General features: G+C 39.6%; 1 protein-coding gene across 2 annotated transcripts in view; it reads left to right on the forward strand.

Annotated features, from left to right (window-relative positions):
• CNTNAP5 (contactin associated protein family member 5) overlaps positions 1 to 25,571 on the forward strand; it is a 302,690-nt gene that overhangs the window by 214,300 nt on the left and 62,819 nt on the right. For both annotated transcript variants that reach the window (XM_061370154.1, XM_061370155.1), the window contains exon 14: positions 2,381 to 2,581. In XM_061370154.1, the coding sequence (XP_061226138.1) occupies positions 2,381 to 2,581 (201 nt within the window). The remainder of the gene's footprint in view (positions 1 to 2,380; positions 2,582 to 25,571) is intronic.

The following is a 25,571-nucleotide window of genomic DNA, read 5'->3' on the forward strand; positions in this document are numbered from 1 at the left end:
CTAGCCTGTTGTAATTCCTGAACAGCACTGTAGCCACTATTGTAAGCATTGATTTTATTGTAATTTCTCAAAATTATGTTAATAACTCTCAGTGGGGAGGATTTTAAGACTGCCAATCTGGACTTTCAGCAACCAGTTAATTCCATCATCTCTTGGGTTTACATGTTCCTTACAGTATCAGCAACTTGGTGTTTTGTCTTTTTTAGTAGTTTTTTCAGTGAATGTAGGAGTTAAACTTCTTCCAACTTCAGTGAGAGGAAAGTTAGAACATCCTCAACTGCTTTGTAAAAATTTATTCTGTTCATGTCAGTCCTTGAGAGAACAAAAATAAAAAGTGACTCTGGCTGATAAGAATCACCACTTTCAGATGTGTGTTATGAAGTCATTGAATTATATTGTGTTGGGTGCAATACGTGTGCAGGACTGTGCAGGGTATTGTGCTACAGTGTTGACTGTGATTGCAATCACTGGGGCAAGTTTTACAAGCAATAAATTTGTGATACGTCTTGTGATTTTAATTTAATTTTGTGTATCACACATTGCAGCATGTTTCTTTGAGCTCCAACTCACAGGATCTATGAGCAGCATCCTGAACTCAGTAAGAACCATAGAATTACAGATTTGTGAGCAAACTCTTTCTGCCTACCATCACAGAAATGATAATGTTGTGAGTGAATGTATGGGTTGCTGAGCATAAACTGTCCCTAAGTTAATGCCATACATTACCAGGAGAGTAATTTCCCCATAGCTTGCAGCTCAGACTTGGAACAGACCTCTTTAGATAGTCTCCAGATGGTGGTTTTTACTTGCTTGTCATCTGAATGCTTCCATAATGACAATCCATTAAATCATCTAAGTGTCTTTGCATGGATAGTCCATTTAGGATTTTTATACACCTATTAGAGTTATTTTGAAGTAATCTGTGCGATATTTGTAGCCTAATGAAAAATACTTCAACTGCGGTGCATTACAGTGGCCACATAGCTACTGAATTTGTTATGTCAGTGTATTGGAGAGTAACTGGAAAACTCATGGAAGCTCTGAAAGAATTTAGATTAGGTAGTCTGGTAAAAAATTCTGAATAGTTAGATGCATACTTTTTAAGGTCAGTTTAGAAAAGATCTGGTACAGTGTTATCCAGGATTTCCCTGTTGACGCATAACAGAATCTCTTGTCTAGACCTTGCCTCTTCCTCTGCAACTCTGGGTTACTGCACATAAGATTCAAATCTTCCTTTCATCAAATGATTAGAATTTACTTCCTTAAATTTTTGCCCAGTCAGTATTTTGTAGGCAAGCAGGGTCTTTGATAAAAAGGGAATTTACTTGATGTGACTCTTCATAATATTGTGGAGCACATGCAGGGCTGAGTCCTGTGAATACTTATTAAGGAGTTTGCCTTTTGCTCTGGGTCACTTCAGCAAATTGACCATTCAGGCTGTCCTTGTTATCTTACCTGTTACTATCTTACCAGAACAAGCTGGGAAACAGCCTCCCTGCTAAGCTAATTGCTTCTAATTGCAATGTTCTGCCTATCATGCCAACCCCAATGCTGCTCATAAACTGGGTTGTTACAGTGCTGGTTGTGCTTAAGCCTAGATTCTGCTTCCTGTCAGCTACAATATCCCTTGCTCTGCCAGCAAATGCAATGAAGGAGATGAGAATGGGCTCCCCAGCATGGAAAAGTATCAACATTTACAGTTAACTACAGATGTTATATCATATGTTGTTCTGTACCATCATCTAAGCACAGCATCACTCAATTTATATACAGAAAAATCTGAAAACTGAATGAGTGATCTGACTTCCACCTGGGTGGTAAGAACAAACTCTCAGTTTTAGCTTTCTGGCAACAGTTTGGGATTTCTGTTTGTGGTGAGTTTGTGCAAGTTCATCAGCCACAGTTCTCTGCTACCATTTGTTGTTGTAACAGAGTGGGCTTTGCTCTCAAATACAGATATGTTTGTAAAAGATCAGTGGTACCCCCATAATTATCTTTTTTCTTTCAGGGTCAAAGCTAGTTGAAAGGTATCTAATTTTCTTTGGATAGCTGGAGATAGAAGATGCTGCAGATTTCCTATGGTTCCCAGGGAGCTGGTAGTTTCTCTCTTGCTCAGCAGGCTCTGAGTGTTTGCTTGAGCTGGTTCAGACAGAAACATCTCTGTGGGCTACATTGTCCTGTAATAGGTCTTCATCACAGAGTGACCAGGGTCCTGCTGATGCTCTCTTCCATGCAGTAAAACATTAGTTTTCAATAGGGTTTTTGTTTGGTTTGTTGTTTTTTTTTTTGTTTTTTTTTTTTTTGTTTTTTGTTTTTTTGTTCTCTGCTTGTTGCAAGTTTTTTGCTGTTAACTTCCCATTCAATCCTTTTCATTTAACAGAAGATAAGATCTGGACTGCCGTGCAGCACAACAACACAGGGCTAACCAGAGTCCAAAGAGCGGATATAGAGAAGCCGTACACCATGTTCTTTAATTACAACAGCACCGCAGAGCAGCTTGAAGCCGTGATAAACAGTGCAGAGTACTGCGAACAGGAGGCAGCCTACCACTGCAAAAAGTCACGTCTCCTGAACACCCCAAGTAAGCACCATGATCCCAAATCTTTCCTTGTTAACTCTTAAATGATTATACAGCAGATACAGGCTGCACTGTGACTGAAGATTAAAAACAGAACAAAACAAAAAACCACAATCAAAATGAATACAGAATAAAGTGAAAATCCTTTTACGTTCTTGGATACCACCATGCAGTGCCTGTCCTCTGATGCAAGAGGGGCATAGCTCAGCAAGGGAGTTTCTGCTTTATAAGTTCACGCATGCAAAGGTTCTGAAAGCTTCTACAATGGAAAGTCCTACTAAGAAATCACAAGAGCGGTATTTAGCTGATAGCAAATGGATATGTTTATTAATTTGCAGGGTTTAACTGTATATTAAAGATAGGAAGCATCCAGATTACCTCATATATTCTGGAGAGGAAGGGTGTACTGTCTTATTCTTCCCACAGCCCTGAATATAATGTTTAAGGTGTTCGGTTGTATGGTTTCTGAGGCAACACTAATTTTCTCCTCAGGACATAAGGAATAAGTTTTTTGCCCTGACTTAATGTAGCAGCAACAAGAAAGCAGAATGTACATTTGTGTCTCTCTGTGGTACCAAGTTTCCAGTGGCTACTCAGGATGGCTGCCTTCCAATCCCTTAGAGTTGAGATTTTATGTTTGCTTATCCAGAGAGATGAATGACATTAAGTCTCATCTAGTTATTTGTAATGTCTTTGTGGTCCTGGTGATTCTTTGGTTATAGCAACTCTTAAATTTGTTAGTAGATTAGAAGAAATCCCACAGAAAGCCTTAAAGGAAGGCTGCAATGGGAGTTCCTATTGTGTTAAAAATACATTGCCTAATGAGATGTATCAAAAACTGCCTGGTTCCAACAAAGTTACTATAACACTGAATATTTATGGATCCAGTAATCAGATGCCTTACAGTCAGTTTATTTTTAAAATTTGTGAATCATGTCTTTTGTTATCACCAGAATTTACCAGCCAAGATTAGCCATTGCTAATAATTTCTTAAAGAATAGAATGCTAATATTGGCATCCAGGGGAGAGCCCAGAAGGAAAACAAAATGCAGCCATAACTGCTTATAAAGAGGGTCAAATAATGTCTTATAAATAGTTTTAGTGTTGCTTGCTTCTGTATCGCACAACATACTTGACATATTATAAAGATATAATCACACTGTGATTATTTCCAAAATCTTTAAACGTGAAGGCTACAATATTACAGAAGGGCTGCATGTGTTTACTTTTACACATTTCTGTGAGGTACTTGGTCATGCGTACACAGGAAGGTACACTATGACTGCAGTTTGAAGTACCTTTGTATGTGGTGCCTCTATAAAGCTAGGGACATTTCTTATGGATCCAGACCCACTACTCCTTTAGAAGGAAAAAAAAAACCAACAAAAAACTAAATAAAACAACTAACAAAACAAACAAACAAACAAACAAACAAACAAACAAAACCACCAAAAAGGTAGTGATAATCTCGTGAAAATGGACAGTATATAAGATATCTTGCTTCAGGACTAAAGCTATCTATCAGCTGGCTAAGACAATTCCAGAGGCAGCTCCTTCTCTGCTTATCCAGGACCAAAGCTGTGACTCTGACTCCTCAAAGAAGAGGACACAGGGTTAGTGTCCCACAGCCTGGCTTGCGCTCCTGCAGCTGCTGCACTGCCACTGTGGTTCTGATAGTTGATCACACAAGAATTGCACAACTCATAAATCTCTAATAATATTCCAGCTGAAAAGTGAGAAAAAAACTCCAATCCAGTGCTGTGCATGTGGCCAACACCATCATTTTTTCCTCTTTTTTTCTTCCTTTTGTATGCTTTTTAATTATACATTCAATTTTTCATCCTGTACATTCTCAGCCTAAGGCTAGATGCAGAACATGCTCAAAAATAAATCATTTGAGTTCTTGAAACAAGAAGATATGGGTAACTGTTCTTACCTAAGTATTGTTTTTCGATTATTGGTATTTTTTTCCCCACAGACTTAAATAGCTCTATTAATCTATATTCATTTTGAGATGAGCTGCTGCTATATTATAGAAAAGCCTAGAGACTCAGTGGTGCTGAACACTATAGGTGTCTTGAAAATTTCTATGATATAACAAATTTACATTCCCAAACTTGAAGATGAGCTACAAATGCAAAAAACCTAGAGCATTTTGGTGGATTCACTGCAGAAGGTTGTTACCTGTGTTCTTTATTCCCAGAAGTGACTGCAGGGAGCTTGATTTGGGGCCAGAATAACAGGACAAAAATTAAAACTCTGTGTTTTTGTTTCTTGATTTAACCTAGGCTTTTGGATACTTTAAGCACTATGTTCTCTCTGTGTGGCCAGTTATCATAAGGTGTAATTATGGTTAACAAACCACACTTCAGATCTTCCTTCAGAAGATAGTATGCAATTCACACGTATTGATGACAATGCAGCTTTTATAGGCCAGCAGGAAACATTACATGACCCAATCCATCATGCTGAATATCACCACTCATTAATACCTCTAGAATAGGCCCAGCAGTGAATGCTTGATGGAAGGGCATCTCCCAGAGGTATATCTGATCTTGAGAGAGCCATAAAAGTTCTGCTTCTTGCGAGGAATCAAATCCATTTCTGAGCTTCCTCTTATTTAGGGTTTTGTTCTTTTTCTTCCAAGGAGATGGAGCACGTGATTAGGTTATCTCATTGGTAACACCAAACGCCCAAATCCTTGTCTTCAGGATCTAAACACTTTCATGTTTCACAGAGAAACAATAAAAAAGTCTTTCTTTTTGCATTCATAACGTTACTCTCCAGCAAAGCTACATGCTCTTACATAGCAATTTTGGCTTTCACAGCTTTGACACGGGGAAAAGAAAAAAAAAAAATGCAACTGGGCAAAAGGACAAGCATAGCACTCTGGGCTGCCTCAGAGAGAAATTAAGGGATGCTCCTGGCTTGCATAAGGTTGTTCCAGTTTATGTCAAGGAATTGTGTTTCCTGTCTTCCTACTACTTCGTGCCCTGAAGACACAGGCACATCCCCAGTGGGTGTGATTCAGCCTAGTCTCTCCATTGAGTTATATGTATTTACATCTGCAATGTGTCAGACATGCAATCTAGCAGTTGGCAAAGGAGTTTATTCCTCTCCACCTCCTGCAGTCTGAAACAGCCTTATCAGTTCCTATTGTCATACTATGGCTTAGCTGCAAGTGTTTCTTTTAAAACTAAACTTACATTGTCCAGAACTGCATTTTCATACATCTCTGCCATCAGATAGATTTGCAGGTTTGTGAACATCAGAATAGATGTCTTTTCATCAAAAGAATAGCTGGCTTTCTCATGATGCTGGCAAAAAAAACTTAAATTTTATGACCAGTAATTGCAATTCTCTTGTGACTTCTCCATGCCTGTTGGAGAGACACTCACATAACCAGATCAAATCTGACAATGGCATTAATTAGGAAAGTCATTCACACTCTTACTAAACATTGCAGACTTTACCACCACCTCATCCTTAGAAGCACAGACTGAGACAAGGAATCAGGAGAGGAGGGGCTTGGTCAGGAAGCTTGGGCTACTTCTAAATGTGCTGTCTGTATTGTGGGAATCTGAAAAGAAATTTAGACCCCCCTAGGGCTCCGATTTCCTTTCTTTGTGGAGCGTCTTTGGTAATACCTAGGAAAAGGGTATGTGTGTAAGGATTGGTGCATGAATGCACATGCACATTTAATTAAACTGTTACAAACAAGACGTTTGAAGGTATGAAAATGCTATTAGCTAAACAAACTGTCAGCTTTGAATTTGCTAAGTTTTCTAGAAGCTGTGGGTGTACTCAAAGACTTAACATTTGGGAAGCTGCCTCACATCCACCTTATCAAGGACTTAACACGGTGATGGCTGTATCAGTGGCAGGATAGCTTACTTTACAATACTTGGCTGACAGTCTGTCAAGTTCATAGCATATTTGTGTAGGCAGGGACTGAGAAAAGATCAGTCATAGAGCAAGATCAAAGAAATAGGAATGTCTTTAGGTAGCGTTTTTTCCCTTCCTGCTTCCTTATTTTTTGTTTTTCCAATAAAATTCCCATACCATGTCACCTCAAGCTTTGATTTCAGACAGCCATCCTAAACTATGCCTGAACTTCTCTCTGCCTCTCTTAAGATTTGTCAAGTCCCAGTATTACATGTCTTGCACCCAGGCTTCCACCTCCTCCCCTCTACCTTCCAGCTAGACCTGTATCTTGGTGCCAAGTTGCATCATGTCCCATCTCTAGGTCTCTGATCCCTTACGTGAAACAGCTGTTTGCCCTCACCTGTGAATCACTGCATTTGCATTTTGTTCCTCTGTCGTTGGAGGGAAAGATGTAGCAGTACATCACAGCAGGAAGTGTGTCTTAATTTCTGAGTTTAGACTTGAGTTTAGACTTAATTCTGCTGCTAAGACAGTTCAGTGGTGTTTTATCCATGCCCTGTATGTTGCTAGAGCTTTTCATCTGTGCAGGATCTCTCTTCAGTTCCAGACGAGACCTCGAGCAATATCAGAGCATAAGATGCCAGGAGATGTCCTACAGGGTCCTGCCTCCAATAGTGGCGATTGGAGAGCTGCAGCTTATGCTGACAAGCCTGGATATCTTCACCACATCACTCAATATGTTCCCATCACCCACAGTTGCTCTAGTAACGGTATTAGACTTTATGCTGTTGCCAATCACTTTTAGAATTCACTATGGAGCTGGTGTTCATAAATTTAATCACTTTCTGAACTTCATTATATTACTGGTCTTTGCAGCCTCTTACGAAAGCAGTTTCCAACAATTCCCTCCTTGCCATGCACAGAATTACTGGATTTTTTAGCGTGTTTTAAATTAATGTTTTACTCAGTGTGCTGAGTTCTTGTATTACAGGATGTGGTGAATCACTGTCCTTCACTCATCTACTGCTTTTTAGTGCTTTAGTTGCCCTTCTTGGACCTTCACTGGCACTGGTATTTTTTTTCACCAGAAATGACCCACAGTGTTTGAGTTGTGGTTTGCATGAAGATTTCATATAATGGAGACACCACTTTTCAGAGCAGTATGAATCTTTATGAAGGCATGTGGAAGCTGGGTTTGGTGAAGTTTTTTGCATAGATTTACCATGAGGTGATATAAAATGGCCCAGAACATGCAGTCATTTGCCATTGGGGTTTTGCTCACTGCTATTTTATACTTTCCAAATATAATTTCCATTTTATCATTCCAGGTACTTTAAAATGTTACTGCATTACCAAAGACTATTTGTCATTGCACAAAATAACTTTAAATTGTTAATGCATTAGCAGGAGCCTATTTGTCATTGTACCAAATTACATAGAACAAGGCAGTCTGCCCCCAAAAATAGTTCCTATTGAAGGGAGTGGTGTCCCCTCTTTGTATGGGGAGGGTTAGATGCCATTTTTAAAGATGCTGTATTGTTAGTAGTGTGAAGCTGATTAAAATGCAGATGGTTTAAGGAGAATAAAAACCTTCTGTGCGGAGGAGGTAACTTGGCATCTAGTATGCATGCACCTGTGAGTAATGGAAATGTCATTATGCCAGTTTCTAACCCTTTACTCCCCTCACCTTATACAGTCCCTCCTGACTGGCAGTAAGGCAAAGTGTACTACAGCTGCCAAGGAAGAAATGGCAGCTGCTTGCATTACTTCTCCTCTAGTTTTGTTACGCTTCTCTGAGAATGTAGTGCAACTAAGAGGCCAAGTGATGGGAAAGACATAGGAAGAAATCCATGCTCAGACATACATTGAGTGGCTTCTAACCCAGTGAGAACACGCCCCTTCCTTGAACCCTTCTGTGGGAGAGGACAGGTTTAATGCTAACTGATATACTTCTGACACCAAAATGGCACAAGTTTCCTGGGATTGCTCTAGTGAACACTGGAGCACCATTATCTGTGTTTGCTTTAGACACAATGCCAGGTGAATTTAAAAACACTTTTTGAATTGGTGCCTGATAGTGAGGAAGGAGCTTAAGAAGCTTGTGTGGGTAATGCCTGATTGCTTCTGTGGATTTGGAATACATCCTTCATACTTCTGCTGTCACTAGATATTCCTGTTATTTTTTTTTTATTGTGTTTGGTTGTGGTTTTTAAACTCCTTTGAATGTTGGGGTGGTTTTTTGTTTTTTGTTGTTTTGAAGTCTAAGGAGCAATTCTGAAATTATACTTCTAATATTTATAGTTTTTTAAGAAATCTTTTACAGTTTTCTAGAAAGCAAATTTGTCAGTCCAAACTGAATAGATCTGTTTTACTGGCATTATGCCAGAAGCATGTACCTGGGGTATTAATGAAGATGCATACTACAGGTAAATGAAATGAAATGTAAATCTAGACAACAGATTTTGAGCATGGCATCTCACATTCATTGTGTGAACTTTTATTGCTGGTGTTACAAATGATCACAGTCGTTCGTCCTTATTCTCATGGGGAACTTCAACCTACCAGATGTCTGCTGGAAGTACAATACAACAGAGAAGAAACAATCCAGGAGGTTCTTGGAGGGTGTGAAAGATAACTTCCTTACGCAGCTGGTTAGTGAGCCAACTAGGGAGATGCCTGGCTAGATTTGTTGTTCACAAACAGACAAGGACTGGTGAGTAATGTGATAGTTGGAGGCTGTCTTGGGCAAAGCAATCATGAAATAGTTGAATTTTCAGTCCTTGGGGATGTCAGGAAGAAGGTCAGCAAAACCTCCACCTTAGACTTCTGGAGGGCTGACTTTAGCCTGTTTAGGGTGCTGGTTGGCAGAATTCCTTGGGAAACATTATTAAAGGAGAAAGGGGTCCAGGAAGGCTGGACACTCTTCAAGAAGGAAATCCTTTAAGTGCAGGAGCAGGCAGTCCCTTTGTATTGAAAATCAAACCAGTATGGAAGATACCACCCTCGCTGAACTCAGGAAAAAAAGAGAATTTATCACCTGTGGAACAAGGGACTGTCATCCCTTGAAAAGTATACTGGTGTTGTTGAATTATATATAAAGTTAGAAAGGCGAAGGCACAGATAGAACTAAATCTGGCCACTACCATAAAAAATAATAAAAAGTACTTTTACAAATATATTAACAATAAAAGGAGGGCCAAGGAGAACCTCCATTCTCCACTGGGTACTAGGAGAAACCTAGTGACTGAGGATGACGAAAAGGCTGAGGTACTTAATGCTACATTTGCCTCAGTCTTTGCTAGTCACACCAGCCATCCTCAGGGTACTCAGTTCACTGAGTTGGATGGCAGAGATACAAGGGCTTTTTTCAGCCTATCCTAGTCAACATTACCTTAATCACAAGTAGTGGTAGTATTTTTTTAATTTGCAGCACTCAGCGTATTGTTAACAATAAACAAACAATGGCAATTAGAAACAAACAGCTAATCCATGGCTTGTTATATTAATGGGTCATTAGCTATGACAGCAACCTGTCCACTGTTCAAGAAAGAAAGCAGTACTGCTGCATGAGCAGAAAAGCATGTCTTCTCCCTCATTAGAGCCACAGCAGGGAGTGTGTTCTCATCACACTTCCATTTGTCTGCTTCATTTGGATGTCCTACTTTGAGCATCTTGGGCTCCATTAGACTCAGATTGTCTTACTGACATTAAACTAATTTCTGTGTCAAATTTAGGCCAGTGCAGAGTGATTTTTTCTGATTCTGGAGAATAAAAGATGCAAATCATAGTAGTGCAAGACTTCACAGTTGACCTCTACCAAGATGCCACGAGTGAGGCATTAGTAATTTGCACTTCTATTTATCTTATGTTTGAGGGTAGCAAAGCATTTGGGGCCTTAATCTGTCAGTTTTATATGTGTTTTGTGTTCATTTGACTCCTGTTTTAGATCAAGGTGGAGGAGGGGAAGTATGTGGAAAGCAAGGCACTTCCTGAAAATCAGATGGGGTGAAGCAAGTGAATGGAACAGAGCCCATATGCTTTGATTTCACTTTAATTGGTCTCACCTCTGCGGGAAGACAGAGTTGTTACGGGGCTATGCACAAAATGAACAATGGCATAATTTCATTACGTAGTATAATTAGAAGAAAAGAAGATGCAAGCTAGCGGAAAAAGGAGTCGAATTTTTACTCTATGTAGATTGGGTTAGACTCAGATTCATTGCTTGTAAATCATAAATCCAGGAATTTTACCACCATTACAGTGTAAGTGTAGCCTAAGGAAATGTATTTTCTATTTTTGCAAGTGGTAAGGCAGAGAGCAGGGAAAAGAAAGAATGCGGATAAGCTGAAGTCTGTATTTTCAGATTACTTTGTGCTTGGTGTAGAAACTGCAACAGAACAAGAGCCTTCCCTAAGAGTTCAATGTGTTGTTTGTTTGAACCATCTGATGTTAAGGGGAGCATAAAAGTAGCTTTTCTAAATGTCTGTTAAGCTCTTTTGAATTAAAAAAAAAAAAAAAAAAAAAAACACAAAAAAAAAAAATAAAACCAAAGCCAAAATATGGAGGGTAAACAAGGATGCTTGGAGGAAACATTTTCCCAAACACCTTTGGGGAAAAATGTTGTGTACTTCTTCCTGTTCTAAGAAGCATCTAAAAGCAAATGCAAATCATTTACCTTCCCCCAACCCAGATTGATTTGGGGATGATCAGATCTGACTGAGACTTGACAAGCAGAATCATAGACTCATAGAATAGTTAGGGTTGGAAAGAACCTGAAGTTCATATAGTTCCAACCCCCCTTCCATGCGCAGGGACACCTCACTCTAAACCAGGCTTCGTCCAACCTGGTCTTCAGCACTGCCACGGATGGAGCATTCACAACCTCCCTGGACAACCTATTCCACTGCCTCACCACCCTAACAGGAAAGAATTTCCTCCTTATATCCAATCTAAACTTCCCCTGTTTAAGTTTGAAGTCATTACCCCTTGTCCTGTCACTACACTCCCTAAAGAAGAGTCCATCCCCAGCATCCCTTTAGGCCCCCTTCAGATACTGGAAGGCTGCTATGAGGTCTTCATGCAGCCTTCTCTTCTCCAGGTTGAACAGCCTCAACTTCCTCAGCCTATCTTCATATGGGAGGTGCTCCAGTCCCCTGATCACCCTCGTGGCCCTCCTCTGCACTTGTTCCAACAGATGCATGTCCTTTTTATGTTGAGGACACCAGAACAGCACACAATACTCCAGGTGAGGTCTCACAAGAGCAGCGTAAAGGGGCAGGATCACCTCCTTTGATCTGCTGGTCAAGCTTCTTTTGATGCAGCCCAGGATAGCTTTCCTAACCTGGTCCCTAGCTTCCTCTCCTACAGTGGGCCCAAGGTCTTCATTCTCACAGTCTCTGCATCTGCCTTCCAAGACTTGGGTGGTGCGGTCAGAGCCTGTTCTAGAGAAGACCGAGGCAAAGAAGTCATTAAGAACCTCAGCCTTCTCCAAATCCTGTGTAGCTAGTTCACATGAGAGCTTCCTGAGGGGGCCTACTTTCTCCCTAAACTTTTTTTTTATTTCCTATGTACCTGTAGAATCCCTTCCTGTTATTCTTAATATCCCTAGCCAAGTTTAATTCTAACTGGGCCTTAGCTTTCCTAACCTGGTCCCTAGCTTCACAGACAACATCCCTGTACTCTTCCCAGGCCGCCTGTCCTTGCTTCCACTTTCTATAAAACTCTTTTTTTCATTTAAATTTTTCTCAGGAGCTCCTTATCCATTCAAGGAGGTCTCCTGGCCCTCCTGCTGCACTTCCTTCTAGTTGGGATGCAACACTCCTGAGCTTGTAGCAGGTGATCCGTGAAGACCAACCAAGAGTCTTGAGCCCCCCTGCCCTCTAGGGCTATATCCCATGGAATCTTACTAAGCAGGTTCCTGAAGAGGCCAAAGTCTGCTTTTTTGAAGTCTAGGGCGGTAAGCTTGCTGCAGTCTTCTCACTGTCCTGAGGATCTCAAATTTGACCATCTCGTGGTCGCTGCATCCAAGGCTGCCCTGCAGTGCCACATTTCCAACGAGCCCTTCCCCGTTGGTTAGCACGAGGTCAAGCATGGCACCTCTCCTTGTCGGTTCCTCTGTTACTTGCAGAAGTAAGTTGTCTTCCACACAATCAAGGAACCTCCTGGATTGCTTGTGCCGGGCCGTACCATCATTCTAACTGATGTCAGGGTGGTTGAAGTCACCCGTGAGAACAAGGGCCTGTGAGCGTGAGGCTTTTCCTATCTGTTTATAGAGTGCTTCATCCACAGAGTACTCTTGATCAGGCGGTCTCTAACAGATCCCCACAGTAATGTCTCCCATTGCTGTTTTCCCTTTAACCTTGATCCACAAGCTCTCTGTTAACTGCTCACCTGTCCCCAGAGAGAGTTCCATACTCTCCAGCCTATCCCTCACATAAAGGGCAACTCCTCCTCCCCAACTGCAGGGCCTGTCTTTTCTGAAAAGCCTGTAACCTTCCATTCCAACACTCCAGTCATAGAAGCCATCCCACCATGTTTCTGCGATGCCTATTATATCATACGCCCATAGGCATGCACACATCTCTAATTCTTCTTGTTTGTTCCCGTGCTACGGGCATTTGTATAGAGGCATCTGAGCCAAAAAAGTAGCTAGAAAGAAGTAGTGACCTGAAAGAAAACAATCGTTTTAAAACTTTCTTTAGAGCAGCTTTTTTTCCTGTCTGCTGGGCCAGAAGATTGAGAACAAAATGTAAAAAAGCTTTTCAGCATGAATTTTTTCCAAGCCCCTTTGATAGGAGAAAGGCTCAGACTTTAATGGGGATCGGTTTAGCAGAGGGGTGTGTTCCCACTTGAGCTGTCCAAGACTCAAAACATCAAGAGCCTTCTTCGTTTGCTCTCAAGAGCAGAATTTGAAAGTCCCAGGAGAAATTTTCCACCCCCCCCTTTTTTTTTTACCATTAGCATTTTAAAAGGTTAACCAATTAATCTACGCAGTCCACTTCTAAATGTAGTTATCTTTTCTTGTTTAGCAAAGAAAATTGAGGTATCAGGCTGCTACTGATGACAATTTTGCCTAAAACTGGTATGGGCCATTAGATCTATTTGAAATTACCAACCTAAAACCAATGGCCAAATTTGTGCAGCCATGAAAAAGAATCATAACAAGAGCGTTTCCTCCTAGATGAACACCCCTGAAGACCTGTGCTCGAAGTGTGAGATTTATATATGTACCTTTTGTGCCTTGCCCTTGTGCTGCTAGTGGAAGAATGAACATGTAACCCCTTAGAGGTACATTTTTTTTTATAGTGAACTTACTAACAGCATTACAGTGGTTTATCAAGGAACATGTAATTCTGCGTATTTATATGGATCTATTAAATTACAAGGGAGGTAGTGGTATATTCAGGTGGGATACAATGGAATGCTTGGTACATTCAGCCAGGTAAGGAGAGAAAGATGTGATTCTGCACTGTAGCCCAGGAATAGTATTACCAGTGTGAAGCATCAATCAAGAATCAAAATTTCTTCCTCTTAATTTCTCAGGCAGTGTTTGGGTTTTGCTTTTCTGCTGCGGTTGATTGTAAAGGGAGGAGTGTGAGAAATATAAGAAAAAACATAAGCTTACCTAAGAATGAGTGCTATGCATTCAGAAAGTGTTAGCTTAGCCATTATGGTTTAAATCTAGGCATGGGTCTGAACACAGCCAGATGCAGCAGGCATGGATTCATAATCTGGTCTTTAGTCTGTCTCCAGTAACGCTGATTCAGTGCTAGAATTCATCAACTGTTTATAGACAGCTGTTGTTACCTGCACAGATTAGAAACCATCACACCTGTTCTACCTGTTGCCTAGTTGTAACTATTATTGAAGTACATGGCATAGTTGTATGGAAAGGATGTTGTCTGCCTTTTCAAAGGGCAAGAAAGGACTCTGTAATTAAGAAACAGCACCCTTGTTTTTGTAAATCTCTCTTACTAGAGCTGTTGCATTTCTAATATGGTCCATGTAGTCTTACTGTAGCTGTCTTAAGGTTATGCATTCATCCCAAGGTAGATGCCCAAGTTCTTCCAGGTAGAGATACACACAACTGAAGATGATACTTGCAATTTACTTTAGATAAATTTCTAAACAGGAACTGATCAAATTGATTAAATATTGTATGTTCTCATGCTTCTGCCTAGTGAACAGTGTCTCTCTCAAATATACAGTTTTGGTTATTTTATCTGTGCTACTGATTTTTTATTTTTTTGGGGGGGGGCAGTTTAGAGCATCGTTTCTTTGTTTATTCTTGCTAAACCATAGCTCAACGAATGGTGGAGTAATAAATGTTGCTTTTTTTTCCTATGTTTTGTGCTTTAGTGTTGATCTTTTCTCTGGATTCTCTGATACCTGGGCTAAAATGAGATGTAAATGCAGTATTTTTCCACCATGACAAATGTGACACAAATGACAGACTCAAATGTCTGTCTCCTTCTCAGCATAGACACAAAAACTTACACCAAATGTATATTCTAAACTCACCTGAACTTCACCAGTACCCATCAGTCTTTCACTGATCTTTGGACACACTCTACTGTGCTATATTCAGTGTCTGTCTCATGTACTGCCTGTTTCTTTATCCATGATGATCAGTTCTCTGTCCCCCTTCTTCTCTATCTTTGGTTTGCCAAAAAAGTTTAAAATGACATGTCTGATTTACAACATGTAGCGATTCCAGTATATTAACATTAATAGCTCATGAATAGTGCTACTAGTAGTTTAGTCTGCAATCAGTAAACATTTTCTATTCTTTTTGTTCAGGCTACCTCATTCAGTACAATAAAAATGTTCAAAGGAGCACTTGGCAGGAAAAAAAAAAAACAAGATGATAGCAATTCCTGGTTGGGTTTTTTTCTCAGTTTTGTATTACTGCACCTAGTACAGGTCTGACAAGTTTGTTTACTGATAAGTCTAAGCCTATGATGGGATGCTTTAAAAAATGAGCAGAGATCTGAAAAGTGGTTCTGAAGAAAAAGTAAGACCAGTTATGTGGTATGTTTATTTTAATTGCCAATTTTCCTTTTAGTTGCTGATTCGAGTTGTCACCACAGTCCATATTAGATACTGATAAAATGTAATTGATATTATATGTATTGTTTAATAGGTATTATATGTAATAGACATTGTATAAACCATCTGTTTTTATATGTAGAGTGCTTTCTATTGGGGGAAGTATGTGTTTGCACTTTTACATAGATATGTGCAGATAGGTTAGGAGGAAAGGAAGGGTTAAGGTTGACTCTAATTAACTTTTTCATGGATCACTGGATGGGTCATTGTCAGACCTGGTGCAAGATGAGCCAGTGTTGGTTACTCTTTTCCCCATTGAGTTAAAGGCTTTATGTACTTCAGCATTTGTTTACCTGACAATTTCACCATGATTTTAAGCTCTCAGATTTTCGCCAGTTGAAACTAATTTAGTGTATAATGGTAGTTTAGTGGTTGTTCCTCAGAAAGAGTTCTTCAGAACAGAGGGTGGGATTCTAAGGCAAGTTGTCTTCTCCTGAAGTAAGTTTAGTTTCAGTTCCCTTTGGCTTTTTCTCTGGCTATGAAAAGCCTATTTGGTCCATTTGTTTTGCTATTTTAATGCCTGTCAGAAGGAAGGTCCTTCTGGCAATGAGCATTTTTCAGCTTCTGTTTTGGGGTCATATTTCCCAGAGCCTCCAGATTCAGAGCCATGCCAGCTTTTTGGGTCACTTCCTTCCCAGTGAACATTTATGTTTTGCATTCAAGACAAAGAGATTGTGTTGCATTTTGTTTACTGCCTCTGTGAGACATGCTATGGCCACCAGTCAATCTGCAGAATATTGGAAGCACCTACTTAATACAGGCAGAATTTTATTGAGTGAATAATTACATCCTGTTACTGCTGAAGTAAGCACCTTAGATACAGCTGATGCCCCCAGAGGGAGGTATGTTCTTTCCAGAATGCCACCCTGGACAGTTCATTTTACTTCCATACAAAGCTCCAGAATCTGACCATATTGTACTACAGGTTGTCATGTTTTCAGAGGATGAAATTTATGTTCCATGAAGTATGCCATTGCCAAAATTAATAGGTAAATGAACAAAGTGAAACAGACCATTAGAACCATTGTAATATTGTAGTTGCTGGGTTGTGGCACAAAAGCAGAAACTAATGGGTAAACATAATTGTACTATAGTGACAGGAGCTATCAACATATAGTACACAACTGTGGTTACATAGTGAAAGTCAGTCGACCGTTATGAAATATTATTTAGCAGACAGGCCAGTTGCATGTAATCTTGCTTAGAACAGTACTTTCCTTGGCTACTTTGTTTTAGTTGATGGAAAATGATAAATGGCAGCTATTTGTTTCCTATCCTACTGGAATTTCATTTCAATTTAACTTTAATTTTCATTATCCTTTTTTTATATTATTCTGGACCACAATACTGAAATTTTTGTGCTTGCAGAAATGTTTTTGAGGCATGAACAGACTGTTCCTGAATATTCATGCAAGTAGGAATTCAGCCAAAGGCCTTCACAGTAATTTTTTACTCTAACACCTTGAAGTCTTTTTGATGCCCTTGTCTTTATTTCTGTTCTAAAATAATGCTTCATAATTTTAAGTGAGCACTCAATATCTAATCAAGATAATTCATAGGCTGAACTGTGTTTGTATAACATGATTAAAAAGCTTTGAATAGCTAACATAATTATAACATTCTATTAATGGACAGCTTGAGAGAAGTAACAATAGCAAATGATTCAACTAAAAAAATACAAAGTTTAAAGATATGCAGGATCAGTTCCATCAGATTCAGTATATTTGTACTGATTTAGGCAAGTAAGGTCATGGATTAACTCCTTAGTTATTTCATTTTGTAGTAAGCGTGGGCAAATATCTTCCCAAATCTTGATTCGTGAAGTAAAGCTGTCATCATCACTGAATTTTCAGTAAATTCCACTTTAGTGTAAAACAAACTACAAAAACATGGTAAAAAGTCAGATATGTAGAGAAGCTAACAAGTTCATTCATAGCTTGTTAATGCAGTATTTGCAATCAGGTTCTAAATGCTCCAGCACTGATAGATTGAAAAAGCCAGTACTCTTTTCCTGTGGTAGAATAGACAGACATACCCTGCACAACTGAAGTAGATGGGGATGGAGAAGCATCTTTAAGCCTGGTTGCAGGAGTGGTGCAATATAAATTATAATACCACCTCTGGCCATTTTTCAGAGCCAGGAAAGGGCCTGGTGCAGGAGCTCCTTCAGATCATTGTGGCACTGAAGAATTTACCCATGCAGGAGTACTCTGTCAGTGACTGACTAGATGCAGAGCTGTTCTATTCTGCTAAAGCAGTTCAAAGCAGTTGGAGCACAGAGAGAATTGGGTGCTCAATTATTTAGCTTTCTTTCAGTTTTCACTCCATGCATATGTAGAAATAATCAGCTACTTAGATCTTCATTGAGCAACACCTTTTGAGGGAATTGATAGTGGGAAATTGAGTACTAGTAATCTGTTACAGGGAAGGCTGAAATGATTCAGAGCTAGCCTTGATGAAAGCCAGCATTGCTAATTGAATCCTTGGATGGCAGGCCAACCAGGGGTTTCTCTATACAGCAAAATAAAACTCTATACCTGAGCTAGTTTAGAAAATAATTCAATGCATATGTTTTAGCATACCTTTCAGCAGCGCTAAGTACTTCCACTGAACAGTATGTGAATTTGTGTAGCCACTGCCACCTGGTACATTAGTTGTGCCTGAGTTTTGACCTGTCACTGGATAGACACACGTTATTTCTTTTCCTACAGTAAAACAAGCATAGCAACTGAGGTTGCAAACACAGAGGTGAACCTTGATATTTTAGTCCTCAAAGCTCTGTTTCTGTTTATTAAAAGAATGATGTCTTACTGTTACACCATCCTACTTAATGTGAGATATTACTATGGGAAATGTAACCATGACAAAACAGCAAAAACTTCAGTGCACTAAATGCAGAATTAGGTGACTACTTGAGTGATAATATATTGCCTAACCTAATGAAAAGACATTACCTTTAAATAATGGACCACATCGTAGATTTAATTATCCCAAGGCAAGGCACTAGGTGCTTTATGCAGACAAGGTCAATTACCTTATCCGGAAGAGTCCATTTGAAGTGTGTTATGAATAATTCACAGACATAGAAATTAGCTTTGAAAAACTGTCCCATCTATAATGTGGTGAAAGCATTCAATTTCTTTTTAAATGTATCTAAGATAACACCCAAAGGACAATTATGGCTATTTAACTGTAAGAATACTTAAATGACAAGAAATGACAATTGTGTGGTCAAATTCACATTAATGCATTGTGCAGAAAGAAGCATCGTCATTGTGGTATAATTGCATCAAGCCACAAGAAACCAATTTCAAACCTCATCTTGTACTTTTAAATGCTGAATGAAATTTGATCAAAGATTGATTAATTTATTAACTTTTCTCAAAAGAGAAAACACTGTTGTTGCTGTACTAGCTTTGCTTATTTTGTTTATTCAGGGATTTTTGTTCTTTCTAGTGTGAAAATGAAGGCCCAGAGCTGTTGAGTAACTTGTGTGATTTTGAAGAGTCTGACAAACCCAAAGGTGGAACCAGAACATTTAATTTTCTATCTCCAATTGGAAGATGAGTCTTCTGCTATAAGCACTAAATTGCATTGTTACTAAGGCAGTATTGTTAAGAGTCTAGGACTATTTAGCATTACAGTTACAATGACAGTAGCCATGGTAGCAGAATGCATACTCACTTGACATATGGTGACCTTAGGTGTGAATTAGAAATGCAATAAACCTCTAAGTCTGGGGAATAAAATGCTCTCTCAGCATATTTTGATTCCACAGGCAAAACAATAACCTTAGCTTTCTCTCTTTGACTTTGCAATAACTGGTAATAGCCACAGGAAAACCCTCAGGGGCTGCGGTTTTGTAAGATGCCTGGCAAGAAGATGGCTAATTCATCAGGTACCTCAGTTTAAGTGTTGAAATGTAAGTGACATTTCATGGCCTTTGAGTTTACCTGCTTTATTTTCTTGAAAGGGAGAGTTCAGCAGAATTTTAGAGGGTGCTATAGAATAGTGTATCTAATGAGGCATACAGCCAGCCTAGTCCTGTTTCCATTCATGTCAATGTCAAGAATCCCATTTAGTTCAGCAGGAGCAGGCCTGGGATCTCTGGCACTTTCAAAAGATGGTTTGAAAAAAGAGGATTAAAAATATATAAAAATAAAGAGGAATAAAAGTAAACAATATTTAATATAATAATAAAATTATCTTTAATAATTTTAAAATAAATGCTAATAAAATAATTAAAATATATGATAAATATTTTAATAATAAATATTTTATTTAAAAATATATGAAAATAAAGAGGAATAAAAATAAAGAGGAATAAAAATTTGCACAGTGTCCATTTATATAACAAGCTACTAAAATATGTAATGAAGTAGGAATCCGCCAGAAAGAAACAGGAAAGAAAACTTCCATTAAAGTAAATATACTGAAAAAGAGAAAGCATGGCAGTTGAGATTTTTTGTATGATCTGTCTTTTTTCCAAGGATCAATTCTCAAAAAAAAAACCTTAAGAATTCCCTTTCCTCCCCCTTCATGCAGTCATTGGCCTCGACCCCAGTGGTTTCTGGGAGGACTTGATAAATACTAGTCTGAGCCTAAGAGACTTGCTAGCTGATGTACTTATTGCATGCATAAATGTGAACAGATGTTTACATAGTAGTGTTAAGTAGGCCAGCTGTTTCGGAGTCATTTATGTGTTTCATTTGAAAGTAAAGCTGTACGGTTAAAACCTTTACTCACACTGTGTAAGAGAAAAGAAACCCAAATTCAGACAAATACATTTCTTCCTGTATTAGGGGGTTTCTGCCCTTAGACAGGTCAGTGTTCTGTGTCTGGGTTTACAGCATCATACAGCAGTGTCTCACCAGAATCTCTAGGTATCTGCACCTTATCTTGACCAGTTGCATGTGAGTGGAAGAAAATACACAGCACAACGTCAACACTGCTGAATGTCATTTGTCTGAGGGTAGGGGTAGGAAAAAAACAATACTGGAATGAGGGGAGGGGGAGGAAAGTTGTCACTTTTCTTTACGAGAGGTTGCATATTGCTGATTGTTTCTGCAGCCTGCTCTGTAGTGCAGCATACATCAGGGTAATGTTTGCCTCTGCATTTGCTCTGCTCTTCAGAAGTGAGAAAAAGCATAATCCTTAGGAGTGCATTACATCCATGAATGTATAACTTAGTAATTCCCTAACGTAAAACTCACTGGGAAAGCTTCCATTATAAGAGGTGTACCTATGCATGAAGTTGTATGTAGAGAGAAGAGGTTGAAGGGGGGGGGCTCTTGAATGTTTTTAAAAGTAGTTTGCCCCTCAGGGATTCACATTTTCTCTGATCTGGGATTGATTGGACCTTGGGTCTGATCTTGTCTGTAATCTCATTTCCTCTGACCGCTGGCCCCCGGAGCTCCATATCTTGAAAAGAATGCAGGCAAATGAAGTAGGCAGTTAATGGAAGTAATTGAACCCAGTTACTTTTTCCATAGCTATTGGAGAACTCTAGCAACATATATTAATGTATACCATGCCAAATTCTGCCTTAGACGTACTCACCTGCCTTAGTTGTGTTGTTTCCACCCAAGCATCACTGTGTGAGGGAGATGCGTACATCTCTCCAAACCAGTAGTAGACAGGATTTGTAGTAGGTTGTACTTGCTGAGGATGGTATGTCCAACTAAGGAGCCTTATTGTTGGAAGGAAAGATGGTGATGTATGTAATGATCTGGGATTTTGATTCACAGACGTGATGCAATCCACAGGAAAAGTTTGCTTTTCATCATCTATCATAAAAGTCCTACAGTAGAAAGTTAGGTTGTGTGTAAAACCTTGGCTCTTACCCCATGAAGCTTGTAGGTTGACTGAATGGCTTTGATGGTGGTTCTTTCTCTTGCCATTAAGTACAGAAGGCACATAGATGTAGCCATTTCAGTGAAGTGCTGAAAATTGCATCAAATGAACACAAGATTAATTACTCTGAAAATAAGAACTGTAACTTTGTGAACTGTATGTTCAATGGGACAAAAGAAAATGAAAAAAAAAAAAGTATTTGATATGCTCATTGCAGCCCACATGATCTTCACAATTGATGTGGCAACTGGAGTTCTCTCAAGAGTCAAGAGCTGTGCTCCAAAATTGCCAAGTAACCAATGAATGAGGCCGGGTCATCTTATGCTGGATTGGGATAAGATGTCCTGATCTTGCCTAGAGGGAAGAGGTGCTGTCTCTGAATACTGTTAAGCTTTGTGACTGACTCTTTGACTCTGGGCATAGAGCCACTGAAGTGTCCAGCCCAACTCTGCAGTATATGTGTGTGCATGCATGGTGGGGGAAAGAGCCTGTGTCTCCACACAGTTCTGTTCAGGGTCTGGAAAAAGAGAAAGGACTGACTAGTGGTTCCTTGAGATTGCATAGTTGTCATTCTTCTGCAGCCTCTGCTCATTCCAGTATTCACTGCAGTGTTAAAGCTACAGCTGAGTTCTTCCTTCTGTTTCATGAGCAGAAAACTGTCTCTTAAGCTGAACGATAGCCTGTTAGTGACAGTAGAGCTAAGGAGCATAGCTGAGCAGTTCATATTCTATCCAGTACAGTCTGTGTGTGAATGTATATACATACCCATGTATAATCCTTCTATTTGTTGCAGTTGTGTAGAGAGATATACAGGAATCTGAGACCAATTAAATAGCAAAAGCTATATAGAAGATCTATTTGAAAGATGTAAACTCATTGCTAACAGGGTGAAGAAAAAAGAGCTGCAAATTATTAAGCTGTTCCACAGAGAAGACAGATTGTTGTCAACCTGACCTTTAAAGCTGGTTAGGATATATCAATAGGAGAGTCTTCTGAGTACAGTATTCTATGAATTTTTCCATTTTTATTCTCTTGTTTTTCTCCTTACATATTGGCTTGGAGCCAGTTCATTTCATGGTCTTGCCTATACATATGTTCTGCTACAGCTGCATTTTTCCAAAGTGCCCAATTTCACAGCACTCCAGCCTTCCTTAGAATGACAAATGATGCCCCTGCTGCTCTGACCAACAGAACTGTAATTGCAGCCTGAGACAGGGATGGCTGAACCAATGCCATGCTGCAGTTTGGATATATCCTTAAGTTGAAACCTGACTGTATTTGTTTATTGTACTCGAGTTTCCAATTCCACCACTTAAGGCATTAACTGCTGACATTAATTGTACACTGAGGAAAGCAGAATTGCTAAGCAGTTGAAAGCAGTGTCAAATCAGCAGTTATTTATTTACCATTGCTCTGTAATGTGTTGTAACACATTGGACTATAAAGAAGTTTAATGAGTTGCAGGGATGCAGTTTGATGAGTTTGGGGTTTTTTTTGATAAAGCGCTTAAAACTGGGCTTTCCCCACTGCTGTGCTGGGTGTCCAGATAAGTGCTGTTATGATAATAATAAGTATAACTGAGTGTTGTCTTTTGCCAACTAACATGTTTTGGAAGCAAAAATAAATAACCCAGTTCAACTGGCCTTGTGAGATTTCAGTTCAGTAAGGATGTGACAGAAGAGTAGGAGGAGGGACTAAGAATGTGGCTTTTAATCAGCTTGTGCAAACTGCCCTGTTGGCTCATAATTAGTATAAGACTCAGAAATGTACCTGTTTATTCTCTAAACTCTTTTACGGGTATTGGTTTCATTTTTTGGTTGTTTACAATGCTTGTCTTGCAGAGTACAGCAAATATATTGCATACTTTGCAACGGGATTTTTTTTTCATCTCTTTAGCATGGATTTAAATATACTGCTTTTTTGCTTTTAAAAAAAGTAACAAAACGAAACAAACAAAAAAATCAAATCCCAAACCTCTGGCTTTTTATATAAAGCTGTGTGGGAATGATACTGAATTTCCCTCTTTACCAGAGATTCTAATTTGCTCAATTGATTTTGCATGGAACTTGAGATGTTCACATCTCATTTTCCAAATGATTCTTTCTGAAACAGAAGCACCGTCCCAATAATATCTGCGAGTTCTATTATAAGTTTTAAGAAATTACCCTCTTTTATTTAATTAGGGATTGCAGCTTCAAAGTGATTAAAAACATATTATTACCTCTTCTAATTTATATTCTATTAAGACTATTTTTTCTATTTTGATTCCAGTTCAGAAATTCAGCATATTTACTGATGATGTTTTCTGATTTCTTTAAGATCAGTCTAAGCCATGAAACTCTGTAGATATTGACAGTACTTACAGGAATCAGTGATTTCAAAAGTCCATCTCTGGAAATAACATTTTCCCAGTGACTTTCTGATCATATTCACTCCATGTAAATAGATGTTACTGTCTAACCATCAGCCATGCTGCGGAGCACCCCTCGGAGCTGAAGGACAAGGTGCATTCTCATTGCTTTGTGAATCAATATTGCTAATAAAGTTTCTCTGTACTCAAATCTAGGTTTTATTATTCCTAAAACCTGCCATCACAAGTACAATGGGAAAAAAATTAATCTGCCTTTTTTGGAGGGTTGTCAAGTCAGAAGAGGGCTCATTTCAGTCACTACTGACTGTATTGGTACGATGTTAGCAGGAGGGAAAAAAAGTAATGATATTGTTCTCATTATTAATGTTGGTAGTTAAGATTGCATATACAGGAAACAGTTCTGTTGAGTAAGGTAATTCCATTTTTACTCAGACACTTTTAAAAATAAAGGGTGAAGAACTGTTATTAGTAGATGTAGTTTCTCCCAAAGGACCAAAAAGATTGCTTTCCACAGCATGCTTTTCTGTAACTTATCCAGTCTGCTATTAAATGTCCCAAATGTCTCCATTTTATCTGTTCTCTTTTTTCAGTTTATCAAATTGCATTTTGCTTGGGCATGATCAGCAAATCTTCCATTTCTTCCTTCAAGAATTGGATTAAACCTTAATTAATTCCACTTAACTTTACTCCAATTGACTTTTGTCCATAAACTTGAGCAACCTGCTTTGAGTTGTACCCGGGCTTCCAGCTTACTGTTAGGACAGGCTGTAGACTTGAGTTTTCCTGGACTTTCTTGATGAAGGGCTCAGGCTGGTAGGCAAATTAAAGTAAAGGTTCATAAATGGTTAAAAGGGTGGTGTCACAGTCAGGGGTTTGGGTGTCTTGAACATGGGACCCAAGTCTGTAGGTCAGGTCTAGCGGGGGATGGTGGAGATGGTCCGAGCACAGCAGTTTTGGTAGGAGGCTTGCCAGACTGGTCAAGGAGGCTTTAAACTAGATGTGTTGGGGGAGGGGGGCATCGTTCCATCCCAACACACCCAGTCAATTGCCAGCACCTATAATAAATGCTTGGAGCAATGCAGAGATATTCCGGCTGCTCCAGCCAATGAGCCAGCTTCATTTGGAGCTCAGCTCAGATGCAACTATACAAATGCCCGTAGCATGGGGAACAAACAAGAGGAATTAGAGATGTGTGCTCGTCTACAGGGGTTTGATATTATAGACATCACAGAAACATGGTGGGATGGCTCCTATGACTGGAGTGTTGGAATGGAAGGTTACAGACAGGTTACAGACTCTTTAGAAAAGACAGGCATGGCAGGTGGGGAGGGGGAGTTGCCCTTTATGTTAGGGATAGGCTGGAAAGTATGGAACTCTTTCTAGGGACAGGTGAGCAGTTAGCAGAGAGCTTGTGGGTCAGGGTTAAAGGGAAAACAGCGATGGGAGACATTACTGTGGGGATCTGTTAGAGACCGCCTGATCAAGAGGAATCTGCGGATGGAGCACTCTGTAGGCAGATAGGAAAAGCCTCACGCTCACAGGCCCTTGTTCTCATGGGTGACTTCAACCACCCTGACATCTGTTGGAATGACGGTATGGCCCGGCACAAGCAATCCAGGAGGTTCCTCGATTGTGTGGAAGGCAACTTCCTTCTGCAAGTAATGGAGGAACCAACAGGGAGAGGTGCCATGCTTGACCTCGTGCTCACCAACGGGGAAGGGCTCGTTGGAAATGTGGCACTGCAGGGCAGCCTTGGATGCAGCGACCACGAGATGG

The sequence above is a fragment of the Neopsephotus bourkii genome, unplaced genomic scaffold (assembly GCF_033783945.1).
Source record: "Neopsephotus bourkii isolate Nb327-2 ecotype Australia unplaced genomic scaffold, CSIRO-AGI_Nbou_v1 NB_1526, whole genome shotgun sequence".
Taxonomy (NCBI): domain Eukaryota; kingdom Metazoa; phylum Chordata; class Aves; order Psittaciformes; family Psittacidae; genus Neopsephotus; species Neopsephotus bourkii.